We start from the raw sequence: 21103 nt of genomic DNA on the forward strand, positions 1-21103 counted from the left end.
ACTGCTGGTGCGGCAATTTCTCGAGACAAAAAAGGGCACAGCAATGCGCTCAGCACAAGAGTTGGAAATGCTTGGAAAACTGGGAAACGGGCTCAACGCTGAGAGCTCATATACTGCAGTGATAACCCGTGATGCGGGATTTTCCAGCGGTTGGCCAAGCAAGTGGCTGTGTATCCTCTGGCGATGCAGCGGAGAGCCTGGCGGCGGCGGTGTGTCTGGATGGAGAAACAGCTAGCTGAGGCATTTTCGCAGTGAGCTTGACAAAGGCAGGCTAGCTGAAATGTTACATGACAAACTCTCGGCATGCGCGAATATCAGCACTGGCAGCATGGACGCGAGCGGCAACGCACCCGCAACAGGCAATCAAAACCAAAAAAACTAGCGGCGAAATCGAGCGTTTTGATTGTTTTAAAGCGAAGTGTGGTGGTGAATGGCTGGGGCGACGAGAACGGGTTAAGGCATGGCTAAGCTTTTTGGGCGGTGCGCTTGGTGGTCTGTGCACTGGGGTGAGGAAGAAGGAGGACGCAAGCTGGCTGACGCCTTCCTTCGCGAAGACCCTGAAACGTTGGACGGCCAAAATGCCGCTGTGGAGGACATCCCGTCAGCGGCTGTCCTGCTTGACCGCAAATCTCCGTGCTGGCTGACCGAGGAAGCGAGATGAGCCGCACCCCGCGGCGTCCATCTGTTCAACCGGCAAATGCGTTGCGCCATGCCGTCCGTGCGACATAGCCCTACCCGGTACCTGGGCCCATGCGCCCCAACTTCTGGGGGTCTCGAGCCTCCCCACTGATGGTTCGCCATTCCCTTCCCACCGCCTTCACATGCACTCCTTGTTCATCTCGTCAGCCCCCGCATCAGTGCTACTTGCGCTGTGCGACATCACCCATCACACACGCTGCTCCCTCATCATTAAGTTAGCTTGTCCATGCGAGCGAGCCACTCAAATGCCCGCCGAGCGTTCCAGCCATCTTGCTTAACATTGGTACCCGGACCCACGTGGACGACAATCCACACTTCGTATTCTACGACCATGGATCCCGTTTTCTCCTGTCACCCTTGGAATTTCTTTTCGGCGTCATGGCGTTGCTCGCTTTCCACCTGACTTCCCTCAGCTGAGCCTCGGTGAATTCTGGGTGATGGTTATAAGATGCCGGCACGCCCTTTCGATGCATGCACTGCGTCATTTTTACCTAGTCTGGCGCATTCGTTCTCTTCCACGGAACAGACTACTATTGCTTCATGGTGGAAACGCAAAAGCAATACAGAGGGCTGTCGCAGCCAAAGCCTAGCGTCAATTTCTTTTTCACTCTTGTCATAGGTAGTTGAGGTTATCACCTGGATGTACACTCTTGTCCGGACGATAGCCTTCACTGCCTACATATTGTTCCTCGTGGAAAAAATGTCGTGGAAGCATAACTACCCCACATTCTGCGTCCTTCCTATCTGTACAGGCATGATGCAACACTTTGTTTTCCGAACACGTCATAAGCCACTGTTACCCCAGGAAGCCGGCACCAGTCCTTTCCGAAGCTAAACACAGTCGCACTCGCACCCAACCAATCAGCATCTCCCTTTACTCAGAGATCTGCACCATTTCTCGGCCAACTTTAGCAACTTGGTTCTTCTGATCTCCATTTCCGGTGTCCGCGTGCTCCTTTGGGCTGCTTTTGCTACGCCTCATCGGCGGCTAGATTTCTTAGCGCTGCCACTTAGATGATAAGCTTGACTTTGTGCGTCTTTTGTCAAGGAACTTGTGCACCAATTGCCCTGTCTAGGTAAACACCCCTCAGCTATGGCGTACCTTCGACTTTGTGGGGTAATCGAGCCGTCCCTTCTCCTCTCCAGTCCACCCCGGTCCCTTGCAAGTAGGAAAGATACCGAGGCCCTTCGCCTGCCCTCCAACACTGCTCTATGAGGTAACTCAAAGTCAGTGATGTTTGTGGCTTTGCTAGTGTACCTGAGTAGCTGTATATATATACTAGACTCCAGAACTGCCTTACAATGAGCAACCGAGCGCCTGCCTGCCCTGCTTCTCATCCCGTTCCAATCTTGTTAATTGCCCGTGGCTTTTCAAACATGCCTTCCTCCTGGCTTTCGTTGGGCGCCGCTGCTCTTGCGGGCCAAGCCGCCGCCTTCCCGGCCCTGGCTGACCAGTACGCTGCACAATCATCCCAGAAGGAGAAGAGAGTGAATGGAATCAGCCCGGGTTTCGATGCTGAAGCGCAGAGAATTGATGTCTCTGGTGAGCACGCCTTCGTGCCCCCGGGACCCGGCGACAAAAGAGGTCCTTGTCCAGGCCTCAATGCTCTAGCCAACCAGTAAGTCCCCTACTCTTCCTATTTCCTACACGTATTGCTTACCATTGCTAGTAATTATTTGCCTCACGATGGCGTAGCAACCATCACACAGTTCGTCGAAGCCACAAATCAAGGTTAGTCAACTAACACAGCTCTTCTGTATGCTGCAACATAAAATTGACTAGCTGTGTAGTCTATGGCATGGGTGTTGATCTGGCCACCTTTCTTTCCATCTACGGCGCCGTCATGGACGGTAATGGCATCAGCTGGTCTATCGGAGGTGCACCGGAAACAACGGACCTACTTAACCTTCTCACCCAGCCCCAGGGAATTTCCGGCTCTCACAACAAATATGAAACGGACGCCAGTCCGACTCGCGGAGATTTATATCAATAGTATGCTTAAATTATTTTCGCTATTTCACCTATTAATCCCTTCATCACTCTCCTTTCTTTCTTTGCTATTGGTAATCACCCCGTACTGCACTAACGCATTATTCGCCTCCTTCCAGCGGAAACAACTTCGCCGTCGTCCGTTCCCAATGGGACGCCCTCTTCGCCAAACAATCAGGCGTCCCCAACGCGCAATCCAACTACGGCCTCGGTCTTCTGACCGATTTCCGCGAGGAACGCTTCCAGCAAAGCATTTCCTCGAACCCGTACTTTTTCAACGCCCCCTTCTCCGGTGTAGTCGTGCAGCCGGCCGCGTACACCTTCATCTACCGGTTCATGGCCAACAAGAGTGCCGAGAACCCCGAAGGTGTGTTGACCAAAGAGGTCCTCAAGAGCTTCTTCGGCTTCACCGGGCCCGACGACGACATGGTGCACAACCCGGGCTGGGAGCGGATCCCCGAAAATTGGTACAAGAGGGCGTTGGGCGACGAATACACTATTCCATTTTATGCGTTAGATCTCAATGCTGCAGCATTGCAACATCCGCAGTTCTTGGACATTGGCGGGAACGTAAGGCTCTCCTTCATCCCCATCCCCCTTTCACTCCCTCCAAAACAAACAACTCTGACCTCCCCTCTCTATCTATCAGACCGGCACACCCAACTCCTTCACTCCCATCGACCTTCAGAACCTCACCGGCGGCCTCTACAACGCCCAAACCCTCCTCGACGGCAACAACCTCGCATGCTTCGGCTTCCAAGCCGCCGTCCAGTTTGCCCCCGATCTGCTCAAGGGCCTTGTCAAGGATCTTGCCGGCGCACTCGGCCAGCTGGGAGATGCTCTGACGAGCGCTATAAGCGGGCTCGGGTGTCCACAGTTGGGCGGGGAGGCTTGGGATGAGGGCAGCCTGGCGCAATTTCCGGGATGGACGAAATTGAAGGATGATGGGACCTACCCGTAAGGAAGAAGGTGGAAAGGGGATACGTTGGCACAGGCTTGTGAAAGTGCGTGATCGATGCAGAGAATTCAGTTGTGGATGATAACAATGGCTAACTTTGAAATTAACTTTGACGACTAAATCGATTAATGAGAGTATATATTCTGTGTATCAGGAATAATGCTTGATGCAAGGTCGATCACTCTACATCATAAAAAGATTAAGCAATCATTCACTATCATGTTTGTTAGCACATACTGAAATTAGTACAGCGTCGTGCCTTTTTTTTGCCTCTTTTAGTTCGACATTCACTTTAGACCAAACTTCATAGAATTAGCTAAAGCGTGAGAATTTCCAGGGCTTTAGAGTATCTTCGCAATCTGGGACACTCTCAAATTGTGCTTACTGAATACTTCCATGATGAAATTGCTCTCCGCTCTTCTCGATTTAACCCCGACAAGCTCTGCTTCCGTTTTATCCCATACTGCTGCCCGAATCCCCAAAACCGGACCTCAACACGCTTACAAACAACACTAAAACCCTCACACATCTCAGGAGTATAAAACATCCGACACCCTGCTTTTCCGCGATACGCCAAAATCACCCCATCACACCTTCCAATCTTTCTTCCCAGCAGCAACATTCCCCCGCAGAAACTCCAAAGCCGACAAGACCCCACCTCTACTACCTACACATGGAACCCCAACACCTTGTTCGCGCGGTCCAACACCGCGCGCTGGCCCGGAGCCAATCCCTCAGCCGTGCTATCCCACTGCTCCAGACCCCAAGCCCTCCTGCCCTCCTGTCCGGCCAGCTCAGCCACGTACTCGGGCGACGGGCGACCGACGTGGCGAGACTCGCCCTCGCCGCCGCCAAAGTCCGGGCTGGGCACGCCGCGCAGCCAGCAGTCGCGCTGGCGGGTGAGGTAGGCGGCGTTGGCCTCGGTGAGCGGGCAGGCCGGGATGTACATGACCGACGAGTCGCCCTTGCCGGCGTGCGTGCTGTCGACGGCGTGGATGCCGTCGCAGTGCCAGGACACGTAGTCGCCTGGACGGACGCGGGGAATGTGTACCATGCTGCGCGCGAGGTCCAGGTGCGGGTGCAGTGCCGCGCGCAGCTCCTGGCCCTGGCCGGGCGTCGCGCCTTGCAGCCACGAACTGGGTTCCGGCTGCTCGAGCTGCCAGTTACCGGCCTCGAGGAAGGCCGGGTCAAAGACGTCGGACTTGGGGTCTGTCGGGCCTCGCTTGGGCGTGAAGAACGGTCGCAGTAGGATGTAGGCCGTGGCGCGAGAGAGAAGTGGGTTGACCAACAGCGTACCCTCATTTGGACCCGTCTCGCTCATGCTCAGCCAGCCTTGGAACATGCGGAACATGCTGCACGCGCCTACGCCCTGGTACATGTCCGACACGACCGGCAGCCGTGAGCCGGCCTCCCATGGATCGTACTCTTCCCACCGCCCCTCGAAGATCTTGTCGTACACGCCACCGCGTCCGTACCCCTCTGGTTCCCATCGCTCAACCGACCCGCCGTCTACGTGTGGGCCTAAAGCGAACTTGGCGTCACCCGGCTGACGGATGCGCAGCCGGTCCGCGTACGCTGTGGGGTGCTGCGTCGAGATCTGCGCATGTGGGTCCTTGGCCTGCCAGAATGACATCAGGTAGCGCTGGGTGTTCAGCATGTTTGGATGCAAGCGGGCCCGCATCTGTGGTCGCGACCAGTAGAGTTCGAAGACTTGCGGGTTGTCGGATGGAAAAGCTAATAGCTGCCGTGTCAGCGTCGGAGTCTATATCTAAAGAGACACGCGATTGAACCGCATAACCAAGAGTAGGAATACTCACCCTTCGTATGCGGATTTTTCCTAACATAGTCCTCAACCTCGTCTTTAAAGCCACGCGCCTCTTTTTCGTCAACGACACCCCTCACAATGGCGACACCTCGTTTGCGATGCTCCGCAACGAATTCCTGGCTAACAGTGCCCTTCACAATATCCTTGTATTGTACCTCCGGAACGACTTTGCTTCCCATCTCAACAATATGTGGGATCTCTGTGCGCAGGTCCTTCAACAGCCGCTCCCATGATGCTCGAATTGCATCCTCACGACCGGCAATGAGGTTCTTCTTCAACGTGGCATAGCGCGGCTCGAGGGGCGTGAATTCCTTCCCACTAAGAGAAGCGAATGCGTCTGAGATGTCGCCTGCGCGTTTCTGTGTCGATGCAGGTGCGGTCGCGACGGCGCGCGCGATATGAAGAGTCGACGGCAAAGAGGCGCGCGCGCGCACGCGCGAGGTGTGTCGGAGTGTGGATAGCATCTTTGGATGGAGCTACGAGGGATGCGATTCCGAGCGAAATGTGATAACGACAGGGAGGCTGTAAGGGCGGAATGCTACGCTGCGATGGAATATGAAGGTGTGATTGATGCAGGAAGCATGCTTGCTGACACTTGCGCTGGTTGGCGGGCTGCTTTATGTCGTGCCATGGTGGAACGAGCTCCGCAGAGATTCTCGAAGATGTGGAGATGCGGAATGCGGAGAGAGCGCGGGGCGGGAAGCTCTCGAGGCGGGCGGGATGCGGTTTGGGGCAACTTCGGGAGAAGTGGCTAAACATCGGGCTGTGGCTGGAAGGCAGCCGATCTCATTCGCTGACGTCGATGGAGGGGCAGCGGCGCGGGGCAGCCGTGACGCTCTCAACAACCGCACAGCCGGCCCGTCTCCCCTTCGACCGCCTGCCGTGTGCCTTCTCCGTACCCGGCAGAATTGATGGAGGCGGCCTACTGCTCGAGGCGACCGTGCCGTAGGAACCGCCTTCAGCCTCTTCTTGCATCCTCCGTGTACTGAACAGGCAAATTTGCCATCACGAGACGGCGTCGGCGGCACGTCCTCCGTGGCTATATTGGAAGAAAAGAAGTGGAGAAGGCGCACTGCGGCACATAAGAAGAGCACAACGCCCTGCTGAGTCTCTGCATCGTGTTCGCTTGTCTCTCAGTGGACAACAGTCTTCTGAGATCTTTCGAATAGGAACCAATCTTTTTCGTCAACAAAATCAACCGAGGGGGATAGAAGCAGTCATGACAGAGGCAGTCCTCCCAAAAGATTTTCTCTGGGGCTTCGCAACCGCAAGGTCTGCTCCCTCTCTCCTGAACTTTCCTCTTTTGTGACGGTCTCGTCCCGTGCTTGAGGAAGAAGGATAAGCTTGCTTTCGGAAACTTACACCGTCCAGCTACCAAATCGAGGGTGCTCCTGAAGAAGATGGCCGTGGCCCTAGCATTTGGGACACCTTCTGCCGCAAGCCCGGGAAGATCGCCGACGGCAGCAGCGGCGACGTTGCGTGCGACTCGTACCACCGGACCGCTGAAGACATTGCTCTCCTGAAGCAATGCCGTGCCAAAGCCTACCGCTTCTCCCTCTCTTGGTCCCGTATCATCCCCCTCGGCGGCCGTAATGATCCAATCAACGAAAAGGGCCTTCAGTACTACGTGAAGCTTGCCGACGACCTGATTGCCGCGGGCATCGAGCCGCTGGTGACACTCTATCACTGGGACCTTCCGGACGAGCTGGACAAGCGGTACGGCGGACTTCTGAACAAGGAGGAATTCGTGGCCGACTATACCAACTATGCGAGGGTTGTCTTCAAAGCCTTCGGGAGCAAAGTCAAGTACTGGATCACCTTCAACGAGCCTTGGTGCAGCTCCATCCTCGGGTACAGCACCGGGCTGTTCGCCCCGGGCAGGACGAGCGATCGAAACAAAAATCCAGAAGGGGACAGCTCGCGCGAGCCATGGATCGTCGGTCACAATCTGTTGCTCGCTCACGCTTCAGCAGTGAAGGTGTACAGAGAGGAATTCAAAGCGAAGGACGGCGGCCAAATTGGCATCACCCTGAACGGTAAGCCAAAGTTTCCAAAAATACTCCAAACACCACGTACCACCAGAAGAGAATTGCACCGGCAGATGAGACGAACCTTGTCTTGTCGATCGTCGCCTGGACCTTCAGTTGCCCGCGGAGCGGTAGTGCCTGTCGTCGGTATAGGCGGGAGCTTCGGGCCTATACAAACCTAGTCTGGACAACACGCCAGTCTGAGTTTTAGGCTTGACATGGGCTGTCTTCGCTTGCATCATGCAACTCGTCTCGTCTCGCGGAGTGTGATGTATGTGCAGATCGGCACTTCTAATCAATCACAGGCGATTACATGTACCCATGGGACCCTGAAGACCCGCGTGATGTCGAGGCCGCCAATCGCAAGCATGAGTTTTCCATCTCCTGGTTTGCGGATCCTGTGTACTTCGGCAAGTACCCTGACAGCATGCGGAAGCAGCTTGGCGACCGTCTGCCGGAGTTCACACCCGACGAGGCGGCGCTGGTCAAGGGAAGCAACGACTTCTACGGCATGAACCATTATACCGCAAACTACGTCAAGCATGTCGACACGGAGCCGGAGCTGAACGACTTTCTCGGAAACCTTGAGTGTACTTTCTATAGCAAGAAGGGCGAATGCATCGGGCCCGAGACGCAGAGCCCGTGGCTCAGGCCGAACGGGTTGGGGTTCAGGAAGCTGCTGAAGTGGATTAGGTTCGTTTCTCCGGAAACTCTATTGGCCCTGGCCCCGCGACGGGAGGGTTAACCGCGTGTGGAGGCTAATGCGTGTGTGACATCAGCGATCGCTACGGCCGGCCGGCCATCTACGTGACGGAGAACGGGACGAGCCTGAAGGGAGAGAGCGAGCTGCCGCTGGAGAAACTGCTGGAAGATGATTTCCGGGTCCAGTACTTCGACGATTACATCCATGCGCTCGCAGACGCGTACAGCAAGGACGACGTCGATGTTCGAGGCTACATGGCATGGTCATTGATGGAGTAAGCAACATTGCCCAGAGGCGCACAGGGCCATCCGGCGGGATTCCGCGCAATGCTGACCAAATTTCCCCGCAGTAACTTCGAGTGGGCAGAGGGATACGAGACGCGCTTTGGCGTGTGCTACGTCGACTACGCAGGGGGGCAGAAGAGGTACCCCAAGAAGAGCGCAAGGGCCATTGGTGAGATCTTCGATACATTGATGAAGAAGGACTAGCTCGGCTGGCAGGGCGAGGTGTCAGACGAGATTGCGAGCCAGTTTTGGGCGGAGGTTCCACCGGCAGGGCGGCGAAAAGGGGCTATGCTGGCACGGCAGATGGGCGTAGCGCGAGTTGACTGCCGTGCCGGGGAATTGAGCAACGTCAAGGGAGGCTGAGACGCTGGGTTTCGCCGTGAGGCGGCGGCATGGATGGGGTCGTCAACGGCGTGGCATGACAGCGGAAGCAACGGTGGGCAGGCGCATCAACCCTTGCTTATTCGTTAGCGAAAATGAGATCAATTTGCTGGCCCACGCCCCGCGCTCAGCTGTTTTAGCACCAGCGCAGTGCCGATACAGAGCGACTGCCCGCCCGGAATAGGAGTAGTGCTGGCTGCCATCGGTCCTATTGTACTGCTGTGCTGCAGCGCGCAGCTGGCTGGACTGCTGGCTCTGGAAGACGTACGGCCGGAAGGGGGGCGGCAGGATCGCGCTGCGTGGCCACCCGGCGCTACCGTCGGGCCTTCTGAAGACGCGCAGCTGGCTACCGCAGGGCAGGCGGCGTGGTTGCAAGCGTGGGCGAGGCTTGTTGGCTTGTCGGGCGAGGGCGTGGTGGTCCCTGGTCGATTGCAGAACGAGCAAGGCTGAAACGCCCGTGCGCAGCCAGCGGGGAGCCGCCGAGGAGTCTCCGCCCCAGGCACTCAGCGGACGCGGAGGAATCTCCGCCCGCCTCCGCTGCTGAGACGGCGGTATGGACCACCAACCCTGCGCCATGCAGGAGCCGGTGTGCGGCGCGACGCGAGAGACATGTCACCTGTGCGGCCTGTTCGAGACGGTGCAGCCCTTGGGCCGCTGGGCGGGCTGGTGGCAGCGGAAGGAGGTGCTCCGCAGCAAGCTGGTGGTGGACTGGGACCGTTGCTGGGAGGAGCTTGAGCGCGGGATGGATTGCGCCGCGCACGATTCGACGCTCAGGTACGCCCGCACTGCCAGCCCCTAGCTCGCCTAAGCCCTAAAACCCCAGCGCTGGCGATGGTGGTGTGCGGCTGTGCCTTGGAGGTGCATGCTTTTTCCACGCTTGCCCAGATGCTCCCCTTCCGAACTCGCCGCCAGCAGCAGATCTGCGCCAGTTGCAGCCCAACGTCTGCAGCGCTGCAACAATATCGCAACACGAACACCGCCGTTTCAGGGTCCTTCTGCACACACCTCACGCTGCTGCAGACGACGACGACCACATGCACGCACGGCTTCCCGCCCGCCGCAACGCGCCTCGTGGCGTGGTTCGCGCATAAAACAGGCCACATGGCTCGGCTTTTGCTTCGCCTGCCTCACCATCGCAGCTCTTCGTCCATGGCGCGGCGGCAACCGCGTTAGGCGGGCGGAAGTGGTGTTTAGCTACTTGCATAGAGCGGGTTGCGCAATCCTGGGACGCACTGGGCAGCCTGCAGCGGCTGAAATGGGATCCGTGTGCTGGTGTGCCAGACGCGGTTGTGCGAAGCGCCGAGCCCAGCCGATGGCCCTGCGCCGCTGAAATCACCGAAAAGAAGGCGCACAGGACAAAAGCTCTTCGTGAAGAAAGCCCAGCGATCGGCGGTGTCAAGGCCGCAAGCGTCCATGCCACCCCTCCACGGCAGCGCGATGACGACGGGCATCTGGGCAGCGAAAGCTCGATCTTGGCCTTCCCTGGACCTCACCCCCGCTCTGCACGAAACCTCTCCCACTGAGGCATTTTCCGCCGCCTTCCCTGCGCTGTCGTCCTGCCCACGCCAGTGCTCCCGCTGCCCATGCTGCATCGAGTCCACGATAGCGAGCGCGCTGCAATCAAAGCCATGCTTCGCCCAGTGCGCTGAAACGCGCGCGGCGGAGAGCGTTTGGACGGGATGCGCGGGCGGAGTTGCGCGCGTCTGATGACCAGCCGCCATTGCCCTGCCATGCCATGCCATGCCATGCCCTGGCCCCCTGCGGCCAGCGTGTGCGGCTCCGCTGTGCGGGCGTGGTGGCGGTGATGATGGTGGTGGTGGTGGTGATGGTGGTGCTGGGCGGCGTCCCGCTCCACGAAACGGGAAAGACGTGTGCGAGATGCAAACACATACCGCCCACGCCTGTCCGCTCGCTCTCCCGGCTCCCTCCCCGGCCGGGAAATCGAGAGCAAGTTCCGCCGCGGGCGCGGCCGCTGCGCCCGCACGCAGTCCGAGCCAACGAAACGACAGCGGCGCCCCCATCCATGCTCGCGCCCGCCGCGCCGTCACCGCCTTTGCAGCCGTCGCACAGCCCGATCACCGGCCTGACCGGTGGGCGGCGGAGGAGCCGGGAGGTCGACCACAGCCGGCAGCAGGCCTCTTCAGCGCCAAGACGGCCGTTGGCGACAGTGCCTGGCGATCTCCACCGACACCAGGCTCAGAATTTGCCGGCCGATGTCGAGGCTCATGGACAGCCACGTGCGGCGCCGGCACATTCGCGCTTTGCCGGTTGGGCCGGCCGGCCGCTGGGCTGCAGGCTAGGGACCGGCTTGTGACGCGGTGCCCTGCGTGGGAAGCGAGCCTGGTGGCGTGGGAGCGGGCGCCATTCGGGGCGTCCAGCTGTGCTGCCATGTGGCCGGCGCAGGGGTCTTCCACGGCAGTGGATGCGCCAGCGGCAGGCATTGGGCGCGGGGCTTTATCGCGATCAGCTCGTCCAATTTGACGCGGTCGGCGACGAAGGATCTGTGTCGGCGTCTGGCGGGCATGGCATGTGCCGTCATGCCCTCCGCACAGGCACCGGAGATCTGGACGCGCAGTTCTGGGGTGCGCCGGCGATTGGGCCGCCGTTGCTGCGCTGAAGCTGGCGATGCGAGCACACGCCGGCGGCCGCACTCCGTTGCTGGCATCGAAACGGCTTCCTCCCGGCGCCATGCCAAGCCATGTCAAGCGTCTCGAAAATTCCAAAAGTGAAACCCCTTCCCCGCAAAGAGGCGCACGTGTGCCTACCATCGTCTTGGAATCCGAAGGGAGCGAGCGCGCGCAAGCCTCACTCGCATCGCAGAAGAGCCGGCGCCGGAGCGCCGCTGCGATCTGACCATAGGCGTAGCTGCGCCCTCACCTGATAGTCCTAGTCTTCCCAGGCCCTGGCCACATACCTGGTGCGGGCGGTGTCGATGGATCCTCACTGCCATTTCTCCTGATCTGCCATTGCAGAAACTTATCTGCAACCGTGGTGGCCCGGCTGCTGCCAACTTTCGCCCGCCTACAAGTACCCATATACGCACCGCTGGGCGCCCCCCACATACATTCGCACCCACCCTCACCGCCGTCCCGTGTGCGGAATGTCCATGACCACCACCATAAGACCGCTACACAGTCCCCTCGAGTGCCGGAGCCGCTATTCAATGAGTGCCCAGTCGAACCCCAGCATTTCGTCCGTCAAGACGACGCCCTCTTACGAGGGTCAGTCGTCGGACGCCGACTCGAAGAAAAATTCGACGCCCACCCCCCAGCCGGGCTCCGCCAACGCCCAGCAACACAACAATGCCGCCCAGCCCGGCGCCAAACGCCGCCCGTCGAGAGCAGGCACGCGCAGCGTCAGCACGCTGACCGCCGCCCAGCTGGAGCGCAAGAGAGCCAACGACCGTGAGGCCCAGCGGGCCATCCGCCAGCGCACCAAGGACCACATTGAGAGCCTGGAGAGGCGGGTGGCCGAGCTCACCGCCCGCGAGCAAGCCAACGGACGCGTCCATGAGATCATGCAGCGCAACGACGAGCTCGAGCAAGAGAACGCCATCCTGCGGCAGCGCCTCAACCACGCCATGGCCGCGCTTGGCCAGGCTGGCTACGCGGAGAGCAATGGTATGTTGCTGCACCACGGCCCCGTATACTTCCTCGCCGGACGGCACGACGCGCGTTGAGCATCGGCGGGGGAGAAAAAGCAAAAATGGCGGTTTGGCTGACAGTTCCGCGTTTTGCAGGCCTGCCAAGCGAAAGCGGCATCCTTGCAACGAGCGGCGCCCCGTCGCCTAGCGACAGAATACACATAATGAACCAGCCCAGGCCATCGTCGACCCCAACTGCCCGCAGCGTGCCCTCTGTCACGGGCGCAAGTGTGCCGAATGTGCCTTCGCAGGCCGACCAGTGGCATCACCCGCACGCGAATCCGCACGCCCACCCTGGATACAGCCCGGCAGCCACCACCTCCACCACCGGAGCAGACTCCGCGCCGCCTGTCGACGTTGCTGCACCGCCAGACGCCATGCGCTGGAGCCCCCACGGCCAGCACGTCAACGCCCCCGTTTCGGTCGCCGAGAGCAGCATGCACCCTGTAGACAGCGCTGTGCCGCATTCCATGGGCTACGGCGGCTACGTCCTGGACGCGAGTGGCCGTCCCGTGCAGTCCCAATACGAGGCCCAGAGCCAGCAAATGGGCTACAGCCATATACCCGTCTCCAACGCCCCGCCGCACCCGCCTTCTTACCACGACCAGCGTCATCTCCCAGTCCAGATACCGAACCCTCCCTCGTCCTATTCGCAGTATCCCCCGCCGCAGAGCTACATTCCCTCGTCGCACCACGGAGAGCCGCTGATCCAACGATCGCCGATGGAGGGCCAGCACATGATGTACAGCATCCCGTCGAACGTGAAGCCGGAGCAATGAGGTTGCCAGGGTTGGAATTGTGAGGAAAGGAAAGGAACATCAACGCACACGCGTACCCAGCCGTTGCACCCCGCCGTGCCACCAGGGCCACCTGCTTTGTGACGCGATTCTCAACGCTGGAAAATTTGCGGTGCTGCGCTCTGTCCAGGCACCGCTTCAGGCACCGGTCTCGGCTGAGCGCCGCACGCAGGCGCGAACGGATTTGGCACTCTAGCCGGGGTTTCAATCGGCGGAGTAGCCTCCCACGGCGCCGCATGAACTACGCAACTGGCGTCAAGAGCGCGTCAGAAACGCGTCAAAGATAGGAGCTGTTTGTATCATCTAACAGTAATACGAAGGACCGCAATATCAACACCATTATTTCTTGCCGCCTTTATCCGTCGTCCTACGTCATCACCATGCCAGTACCATTTTCTTAACAGCTAGGATAAAGAACGCAACCTCAGGATCAACAGGCACTTTCAAGGAATTTTCCGCGACCAAAACTCTCAGGCCCCTCGGCAACTGACTCAGGATGTCGACTCTTCCAGACCCCGGTACCCTGATGAACGTCCCGCCGGTCCATGCTCCGCGGCTTTGGATGGGATGGCCCGGCGCGGCCCCAGCTGACCGTGGACCGTAGCTCCGGACCCCGGATCCCGACACTGACTCGGCCGCGTGTATCAGGACGATTTATGCACGTCTCGGGCAGCCATGTCGGTTTTTGCCTGTTGTTCGCGGATCTTGGCCAGGATCCGCGGATACTGCCGAGAGGGAAACAAGTCAGCCAATCGCTTTCCTTTGCGAGTTGCGAGGATACGTCGACCAAGTGATGGGTTAAGATTGCGCTTTGCCCTTTACTTGCGCTCTCACCACCAGTGCACCACTCCGCCAACTTCGGCTGATCTACCCCCGGGACACGAGGACGGGCCGAATGTGCGTGTGCGACTGCCCGCAGGGGGCCTGGGAAGTGAAAGAAAGGGAAGCGACATTCGCCGATGAGGCCTACTGTAAGGGCTGAAGGGAAGATCACTCACCCACTTCTCACCGACATCCGGATGGCTCCGGACCCGGTTCACCAATGTCGCCTCGCCCAGGTGGCCCCACCGTCCCTTCACAAAGGCAAAATCGACCTTATCGTCGCGCCTTTCGCGCTTCAAAGCCCGCACTGCCTCAGGCACGTCCATTTCTTCAAATCGCGCGTCATAGCTGACGCCCTGAAAGAACGGGATGCTGAAGCGGGGCCCTTCCCCGCATCGTGGGCTCAGGACCCTGTGTGTCGTCGACGCGCATACGCCCTGAGTGATAGCCTCAAGACCTTGGCCTATGGCAACGACCAACGTGTTGGGCTTTGGTGGGCAGTCTATCCACTCGCCCATCGCGTTCAGAGCCTGCAGCCCACGATGCGGCGAAGCCTGCAGGAGGTAGGACGTGAGCATGCTGTCCTTATGCGGGCCCACACCCTGTCGCGCAATTTCGTCGTCGTCGTCTACGTCCGGTGACACCTCCGGGTACTTGATGACCTTCAGCTTGTGCTGCTGGTCGGCGTCGAAAAACCGGTCAAACGCGTCGGCTGGAAGGCCGATTGCCTCGGCTATTAGCGATGTGAAAAACGTGCTAATGCCCGACATGGCCTGCATATACTCCTCAAACACCGGTCGAAAGCGTGGCAGATGCTGAGACGACGGCCACTGATTCGGTGCCCTCATGTTGTAGTAAAGGGGGGCGTCCGGTCCTGGAACATCATGCGGCGTGGAGAGATCGAGTTGCTCGCGATGGTCGGTATGCATCGCCGTCGTCTCATTGTCCAACTGCATGAAGAAATGGTCAGAGTCAATTCCAGGTCAACCGCGGGGAAAAGACACGACGAATCGGAAAACAAATTCAGCCAAGAAAAGGAAAAGGGAAATCCGCCGGAAAACACTGAGATCTTGCTCCCACCCTTCGCAGCCCCTCTGTAAATCTTTCAGTGGAGTTTGCGATGCGATAGCACCCTCCTCCTCTTCAAACCTCTGTGGAGTCTATCCTCCTCTACATTTTCTCTTGTCAATGATTTCTACCTTGTTTTAATTTACAGACTACATCGTTTTGTGTTTTTTTCCTTTTCGCAAATTTATAGACAGTATTGCAATAGACAGGGTTGGGTTTTGCGTTGACTTTTTTTTTCTTCTTCTTTTGAATGCAAAGATACCACAACAGCAGATCGAAAACCTCTTGTAACAATATTAGAGTTGAGGCAAGCATAAATGTAAGAGAATAGTCGTTGACGACGACGACGTTGACTTCAGTAAATCTTGAAACATCTGCTGGAACACGATACAGTGAATTTGAATTTGCTCGATGGGAACATAGTCTGACCAACCACTGTAAAGCAAAAACAAAAAAAAAAAAAGGCGAATGAAGTGAAGGTGGCACCAAAATGAACGGATTATGATCAACAATACAGTTACGTGGTTTGTAAGATGTGCGCTCTGGACAGCTCGTCATGGCGAAAGAAAAGCACGCAATCATGGGCAAAGCGAGCATCACAACAATCAACATAGCGATAGGAGAAAGGAGAAAAACAAAGGGAGAGCAAACTCACTCTGCTCCACCCGAGGAAGCTCTTCTCGTTCTTCATCTCGATGCGCTCCTTCTCGGCTTCGGGCAAGTCGGCAAAGAAGGCGGTGCCCTCGCGGACCACCTCGGACAGCAGCTCTTCCGGCAGGGCCGGCTCACCGGATACGTCGAGGTACAGGAAGCCGATGTCCAGCAGTGCCGCGCGCAACGCCGCGAGGAAGCGCGGCTTGCTTGCCGTGGTACGGGCGTCCCGTAGCGCGAGCGTCGGGATTGCCGTGAAGGTCTGTGTTTCGGGTGTGATGGTCATGTCTTTTTCCTTGGCGCGCGTTGGGCGGTTGGTGTGGTTGTGGTGAGATTTGGGCAGGGAACTTTGATGCGGAGGCGGAGGTGGTGGTGGCTTGGAAGCTGTCCTTGCGTGCTACTTGCCCGATCTAGGCCCGGGAGTTAGTGGTGTGCTGCGTAGGGCGAATCGGCGGCGCTAGCCGCTGTCACGCCAAGACGATAGTGGTGCTCTTGGTAAAACTATGGCTACTTTCTAAAACTATCCGGGATGTGGAGAGCGGAATAACGCAAGCGACGCAGGAAGGAGCCGAATGTGGAGGGTGTGCTGTAGCACCGTTCGCCTGATCATTAAGAAGAAAAGCACTGTTGCCTGCCTAAACGCGAGATGCCTTATGGAAATTGGATGTCGCAAAGCTCAATGATGAAATTAGAGGCCTGGCCAGAGCTTCTTTTTTTGCCCTTCTTTTAGCGCCGTCGGTTATTGTTCAACGGCTTGTGCCAGTAGCGCCAGGCTATCTTCTTTTGCGTTTCCAAATATCTGAGACGCGCGATGGCGCGCAGGTGCGTGCGCAAACTTCAGTGTCACCGTGCCCGTCCGCTTTCCCTAGTGATAATCTGACGTACGGGGACTAAATTTGGAAACCAAGCATTGCAGATGGTATGACCGCACCGAAACGAGATTGAAGAAGAGGTTGAAACCCAAGAGCAGAGCTTGACGGAGAAGCCCGGCGAAGAAAAGAAACTTGATTCCCGGTCGTTCGGGAAATGTAGGGGTGAATGGTCGTTACTTCGTAGCAAATCGCCGGCTGATCATTGCTGGTCGTCTCGAACGAGGCAGTCGCATGCGATGGCGCTCTCCGCTGATGTAAACGGTAAAGCTGATTGCATCTCGGGCACGCGCCTCTCCCGCGCCGCACCCCTCCCCTCTTTCCACCCCCTCGCCCGATCCAAGCGCTGGGTGGATAGAACCCCTCCCCTTGCTCACGACCCCTGCAGCCAATAGCTCCACAACCCGTGTCTTCCCTGTTTGGGAGCCAGCATGGAGGGGAGGGCGGAGCGGAGGAGGGAAGGTCGCCTCGAGCCCGGGGATGTCGCGGCTAGCTAGTCGTTGCGCATGTAGTAGACGAAGGCGCCGAGCGCAACAGACTTGACGAAAAGTACGCAGAGGGAAGAGATGAGCGGGATGAGCAGCATGACTCGGCTTTTCTTGCTTTGTCAGAGAGTCGCTGGTGGCCTGGAAAGACGGTCGTGATGAGCAAATAATTCTTGGCAGCTAGACGGGCAGAGGTGCTCTCGAAGAGAAGACGCAGGCTTTTTGAATGCCTGGTGCAGGCAGGTACGTCGCGTGCCCAGCAGCCTGTTTCTCAGTGAGCTGCAGCATTCCCGCGCCAGCTGGGAAAGCCACCATAACAGCCTCGTGAGGCGGGCAACGCTGGACAGAAGGTAGTAAGCCGGCTGCAAGCACATGCGGGAGGGATCACGGCACGTGATGGCGAGTGGCAGGTGAGGCGGGGGCCTGCGTGGGTGCGTGGGTGTGTGGCGGCCGCGCCGTTGTGAGCCGGCGCATGCACGCCCGTTGATTGTGCCTGCCCACGCGCATGACGAGCTGGGGAGCTGCTTGCGGAAAGTCGTGGCCCGCTAAGCAAGGGTCATCGGCGTCTGCGCGCTATGGACGGTCGGTGTCGCTGCATCTCTCACCGACACCATGGGACTGGGGTTCGGGCACGACCAGGTGACCTCGGCTCCGTTCACACCTCGCCCATCGCCCTCGCCCGCCGAACGCCGCTGGCTTCTCATGCCCGCGCCGCTCGCAGCCTAGTGCCTGGTGAGTTGTTTCTAGGGCTGACCGCCTCGACTGTTGTCCCGAACCCTCGCGATCCAGAGGCGGTCGGTCCTCTGGTACGCGCGTCGCGCAGCGGGACCGGATGATCGTGTGTTGCGGGGCACGGCCAAGATTTATTTGTCAAGATTAGCTTCTACGGAGGTATCTACGCCGCCGCACTACTATACATGCCTAATCTTCTAGGGCAGTTAGAATCCGCCGTAGCGATGCACGTGCTTAAGCCTAGCTGAATATTAAAACCCACACGGTCCGTTCGTTGTCTCGTGAAAAATTCGGTAGTACAGCGCACGTGTGTCTGTAGTCGTCGAAGCCTCTATTGTGCGCTTAGCCAGGGCCTAACTATCGGCCAACGCCCAAGCCTGCAAGGGGCCTAGCATATCGTCCGCCCTTTAGCAAAGAACTTTTGCTTGCGCCCCGATCCCTGAGCCCTTCGCTTGATGCTACACTGTGCGCCGCCCTGATGCAAGAACGCCCATTCCATACGAAGAAAAACCTGTCAGTGCTGATGCTTCCCTGATGGCCCTGTCGTGTTCCCGCTTGTTGTTTCCCCAAAGGTGGTGCCATAAACGCCGAGCAAGGAAAGGAAAATCTCCGTTCCGCAGAAAAACGCCGTTGCAGTCCGTGTGTTTTTCCCCGTTGTCGTTCGAAACCCACTGGACCGTGCTGTCTTTTGCATTGTACACAAACTTGTTTCTGTGCGTCTGCCCGGGCAGCAGAAGTCGAGCGGTGCAGCCGCAGTTGCTGCAGCCCACCAGCATGCCGCACAGACGCCGTTCGGGATAGGCCGCTTCACTAGCGCTCACGCGTACGGTGCGAGGCGCTGGTGCGGGCTTGGCTGCTCCACGAACTTCTCCCAAGCCATCTGCCACGCTAGATCTTCGGCTGTCATGGTGGTGCCTGCTTCTGCGGTGAGGCCAGTGTCAATCTTTGCAGAGACCCAGGCTGAGGCAGCTACTTACTGGCCTTGTTGAGCGTCTGGTGAGCGAGCGACTTGCGCGCGGTGGTCTGGATCGTGCTATCGATGGCGCGACGGCCTGCAGTAGTGGTGGTGGGTGAGCCGGCTACGCTGATGGTGGCGCGCAGGCGGAGGAAGGCGTTCTTGAGCCAGGACATGGTCGCTACGATTTATCGACAAGACTGGACACGGGATCGGTGGTGGATGGGGCGGGCTTCGGAAATGTTCTTTTGTAGGAGTGCACTGCTGGCTAGAAGATTCTCAGGCTCAGGGTTCAAAGACCCAGACTTGAAGGATTATCCGTGCCGTAGGTGAGGATGGAAGCGGCGCTGCCCGAACGGGAAAGCAAACTGCTGTCACGCAAATAGTTGCTGTGCCGGCAGCCAGTAGTGAGCTGAAAGAAAGCGGAAGCGCAAACCGCCCCAAGGTATCCATGTGATTCTTCTCGAAAGTGCTATAAACTCGTATCATCGTGAGGTCCTGCCACGTCCAAATATTAAACCGACGAAAGAAGAAGGAAATGCCAGAAGATGCCATCGCGTATTCCAGCCGTCTTGCCTGTACAGCTATGCGCTTTCCATCATCGCTTCTCGTTCACGTACTGGCCCGATAGTGCCTGGCCGCCCAGAGGTTCACCAACCCCAGAACTTCCACTCTGCGGCACAGCATTACCGAATCCAACAACGCCACCAGGCGCAGCAGAACCGCCGCCCGGCTGGCCTTGGCCGAGGTTGTCATTGACAGCGCCAGTTTGAATAGCGCCATAGGCCTTCTTTGCGTCCTCTGGGGGAATGTCACCGCCATCACCACCGCCCACGACAACCTCACCGCCTCCTTTGACCTTGCCTACGACCATGCCTTTGGCGACGGACTTCAGCACCGCGCGACGCGAGACTCCAGTCACATCGATGTAGACAAGGCCCACGTTCTTGACGCCGCCTGCCAGTTCCGCAGTGAGGTTCCCTGCATCTTGGCCATACTTGTGCCCGACCATTTGCGAAGCTGCCGCACCGCTAGACGCAAGCAGCTTCTTGCCGCCGTACTCGAGGCCGTCAGCGACGGTGGAGAAGGCAATCATGGACTTGTTCAAGAAACCCGGTTTGTAGCCCTCTCCCTTCTCTTTGCCTTTGCGTCCAGTGAGTGACGCGCCAAAGTTCTGCGCATACTTGGTGGCTTGCCCCACCGTTTTTGCCGATATGGTGGCAGCGCTATGCGTGAAGTCGTGGATCTTCCTCACACGGTCGTGTGTGGCCGGCTTGAAAGTGACGGGCTTCTGATTCGGCTTGGTCTTCTGGGTGAACGTGTTCGCTCCAGAGGTCATGACGCTGCTCAGGTAACTGGAACCCGTCACGATCAAGCGCGATGCGGCAGCTGCATTCTGCACCAAAGACGAGTCCTTGTAGGCGGGGTGCCGGGCCATGCGCAAGTATTCCTCAGAGATGGGCCGCACGTCGACATGCTTGCCGTCTGGACTGATTTCCACCTCGACGGGATCTTGGCGATGGTCAGCAAAAGGCGATGAATACTCCCCGGTGAGAATCTCACTCTTTGAGCCGGGCTTCAGCCTCGGGTCTTCTTCAATCGAAGCCCCGTCTGCAAGCTCACCCACGACGCTTCCGTTCTCCTCGTCAATGAGGACGATCTGGCCGTGCTGCCCCTTACCCGTGCCCTCGACATAGCCTTCGCCGGGTTTGTAGGCGGCGGGGTTGTATGCGGCAAAGTCGCCCTTCTCGGTGCGCGGTGCCTGCGCGCGCTCAAGGAAGGCAGTGCATTGTGCCAGAATTGTCTCAAAGGTATCGACGTCCTCCTGAGTTACACCCTGGCCAAGGGGCGGGAACTCAATGCGCGTGAATGCGCCGCTGTCGGGGCCCAGGTCCCAGCGCGGAATCAGGTAGCTGCTGGGCGGCTGGTGGTAGATCTGGGTCGTCGCGGGGAGGGGGAGGTCCAGCTCGGGCGGCAGATTCAGATGAAGATAGAAGTCTTCCTCGGGCGACTCGTTGGGGTTGCGCGCAGCAGGATCGGCGAAGGGGCTGGTAGTGGGCACCATCAGCAGCGACAGCGTCTGCGGGCCCGATGGCGTAAGAGAATCCTCCTCGCCATTCTGAATGTGGTGGGCTTTGATCCCCGGAATGGAGTAGAGCAAGCGCGGGTCGTTGTGGCTGGCCATGGCGACGGCGTTCGGAGGGCAGAGAGCGC

At 58.4% G+C, this 21103-nt stretch overlaps 7 protein-coding genes across 7 annotated transcripts; 3 read left to right on the plus strand and 4 right to left on the minus strand.

Moving 5' to 3' along the window:
- Positions 1 to 2076: 2076 nt before the first annotated feature.
- LTHEOB_7593 (Chloroperoxidase) lies at positions 2077 to 3650 on the plus strand (the record flags this gene model as incomplete). The annotated part of the gene is made up of 5 exons (XM_035516976.1): positions 2077 to 2318; positions 2370 to 2431; positions 2491 to 2692; positions 2809 to 3259; positions 3339 to 3650. 5 exons carry the CDS (start codon positions 2077 to 2079, stop codon positions 3648 to 3650), a joined length of 1269 nt encoding a protein of 422 aa, XP_035371102.1.
- A 664-nt stretch (positions 3651 to 4314) lies between these two features.
- LTHEOB_7594 (uncharacterized protein) lies at positions 4315 to 5936 on the minus strand (the record flags this gene model as incomplete). Its single annotated transcript, XM_035516977.1, has 2 exons — positions 4315 to 5381; positions 5465 to 5936. The coding sequence occupies 2 exons, from the start codon at positions 5934 to 5936 to the stop codon at positions 4315 to 4317; spliced, it is 1539 nt and encodes a 512-aa protein (XP_035371103.1).
- Positions 5937 to 6691: 755 nt separating this feature from the next.
- LTHEOB_7595 (Glycoside hydrolase family 1) lies at positions 6692 to 8690 on the plus strand (the record flags this gene model as incomplete). Its single annotated transcript, XM_035516978.1, has 5 exons — positions 6692 to 6744; positions 6844 to 7508; positions 7805 to 8192; positions 8279 to 8476; positions 8552 to 8690. The coding sequence occupies 5 exons, from the start codon at positions 6692 to 6694 to the stop codon at positions 8688 to 8690; spliced, it is 1443 nt and encodes a 480-aa protein (XP_035371104.1).
- A 3340-nt stretch (positions 8691 to 12030) lies between these two features.
- On the plus strand, positions 12031 to 13289 carry LTHEOB_7596 (BZIP transcription factor; the record flags this gene model as incomplete). Its single annotated transcript, XM_035516979.1, has 2 exons — positions 12031 to 12487; positions 12607 to 13289. 2 exons carry the CDS (start codon positions 12031 to 12033, stop codon positions 13287 to 13289), a joined length of 1140 nt encoding a protein of 379 aa, XP_035371105.1.
- A 662-nt stretch (positions 13290 to 13951) lies between these two features.
- Positions 13952 to 16134, minus strand: LTHEOB_7597 (Naringenin 3-dioxygenase protein; the record flags this gene model as incomplete). The annotated part of the gene is made up of 3 exons (XM_035516980.1): positions 13952 to 14032; positions 14306 to 15079; positions 15853 to 16134. 3 exons carry the CDS (start codon positions 16132 to 16134, stop codon positions 13952 to 13954), a joined length of 1137 nt encoding a protein of 378 aa, XP_035371106.1.
- A 2617-nt stretch (positions 16135 to 18751) lies between these two features.
- On the minus strand, positions 18752 to 19065 carry LTHEOB_7598 (uncharacterized protein; the record flags this gene model as incomplete). The annotated part of the gene is made up of 2 exons (XM_035516981.1): positions 18752 to 18855; positions 18912 to 19065. The coding sequence occupies 2 exons, from the start codon at positions 19063 to 19065 to the stop codon at positions 18752 to 18754; spliced, it is 258 nt and encodes an 85-aa protein (XP_035371107.1).
- Positions 19066 to 19487: 422 nt separating this feature from the next.
- Positions 19488 to 21074, minus strand: LTHEOB_7599 (uncharacterized protein; the record flags this gene model as incomplete). Its single annotated transcript, XM_035516982.1, has 1 exon — positions 19488 to 21074. One exon carries the CDS (start codon positions 21072 to 21074, stop codon positions 19488 to 19490), a length of 1587 nt encoding a protein of 528 aa, XP_035371108.1.
- Between the last annotated feature and the right edge of the window lie 29 nt (positions 21075 to 21103).

Source organism: Lasiodiplodia theobromae (assembly GCF_012971845.1).
Source record: "Lasiodiplodia theobromae strain AM2As chromosome Unknown scaffold_23, whole genome shotgun sequence".
In the NCBI taxonomy this organism is placed as follows: Eukaryota; Fungi; Ascomycota; class Dothideomycetes; order Botryosphaeriales; family Botryosphaeriaceae; genus Lasiodiplodia; species Lasiodiplodia theobromae.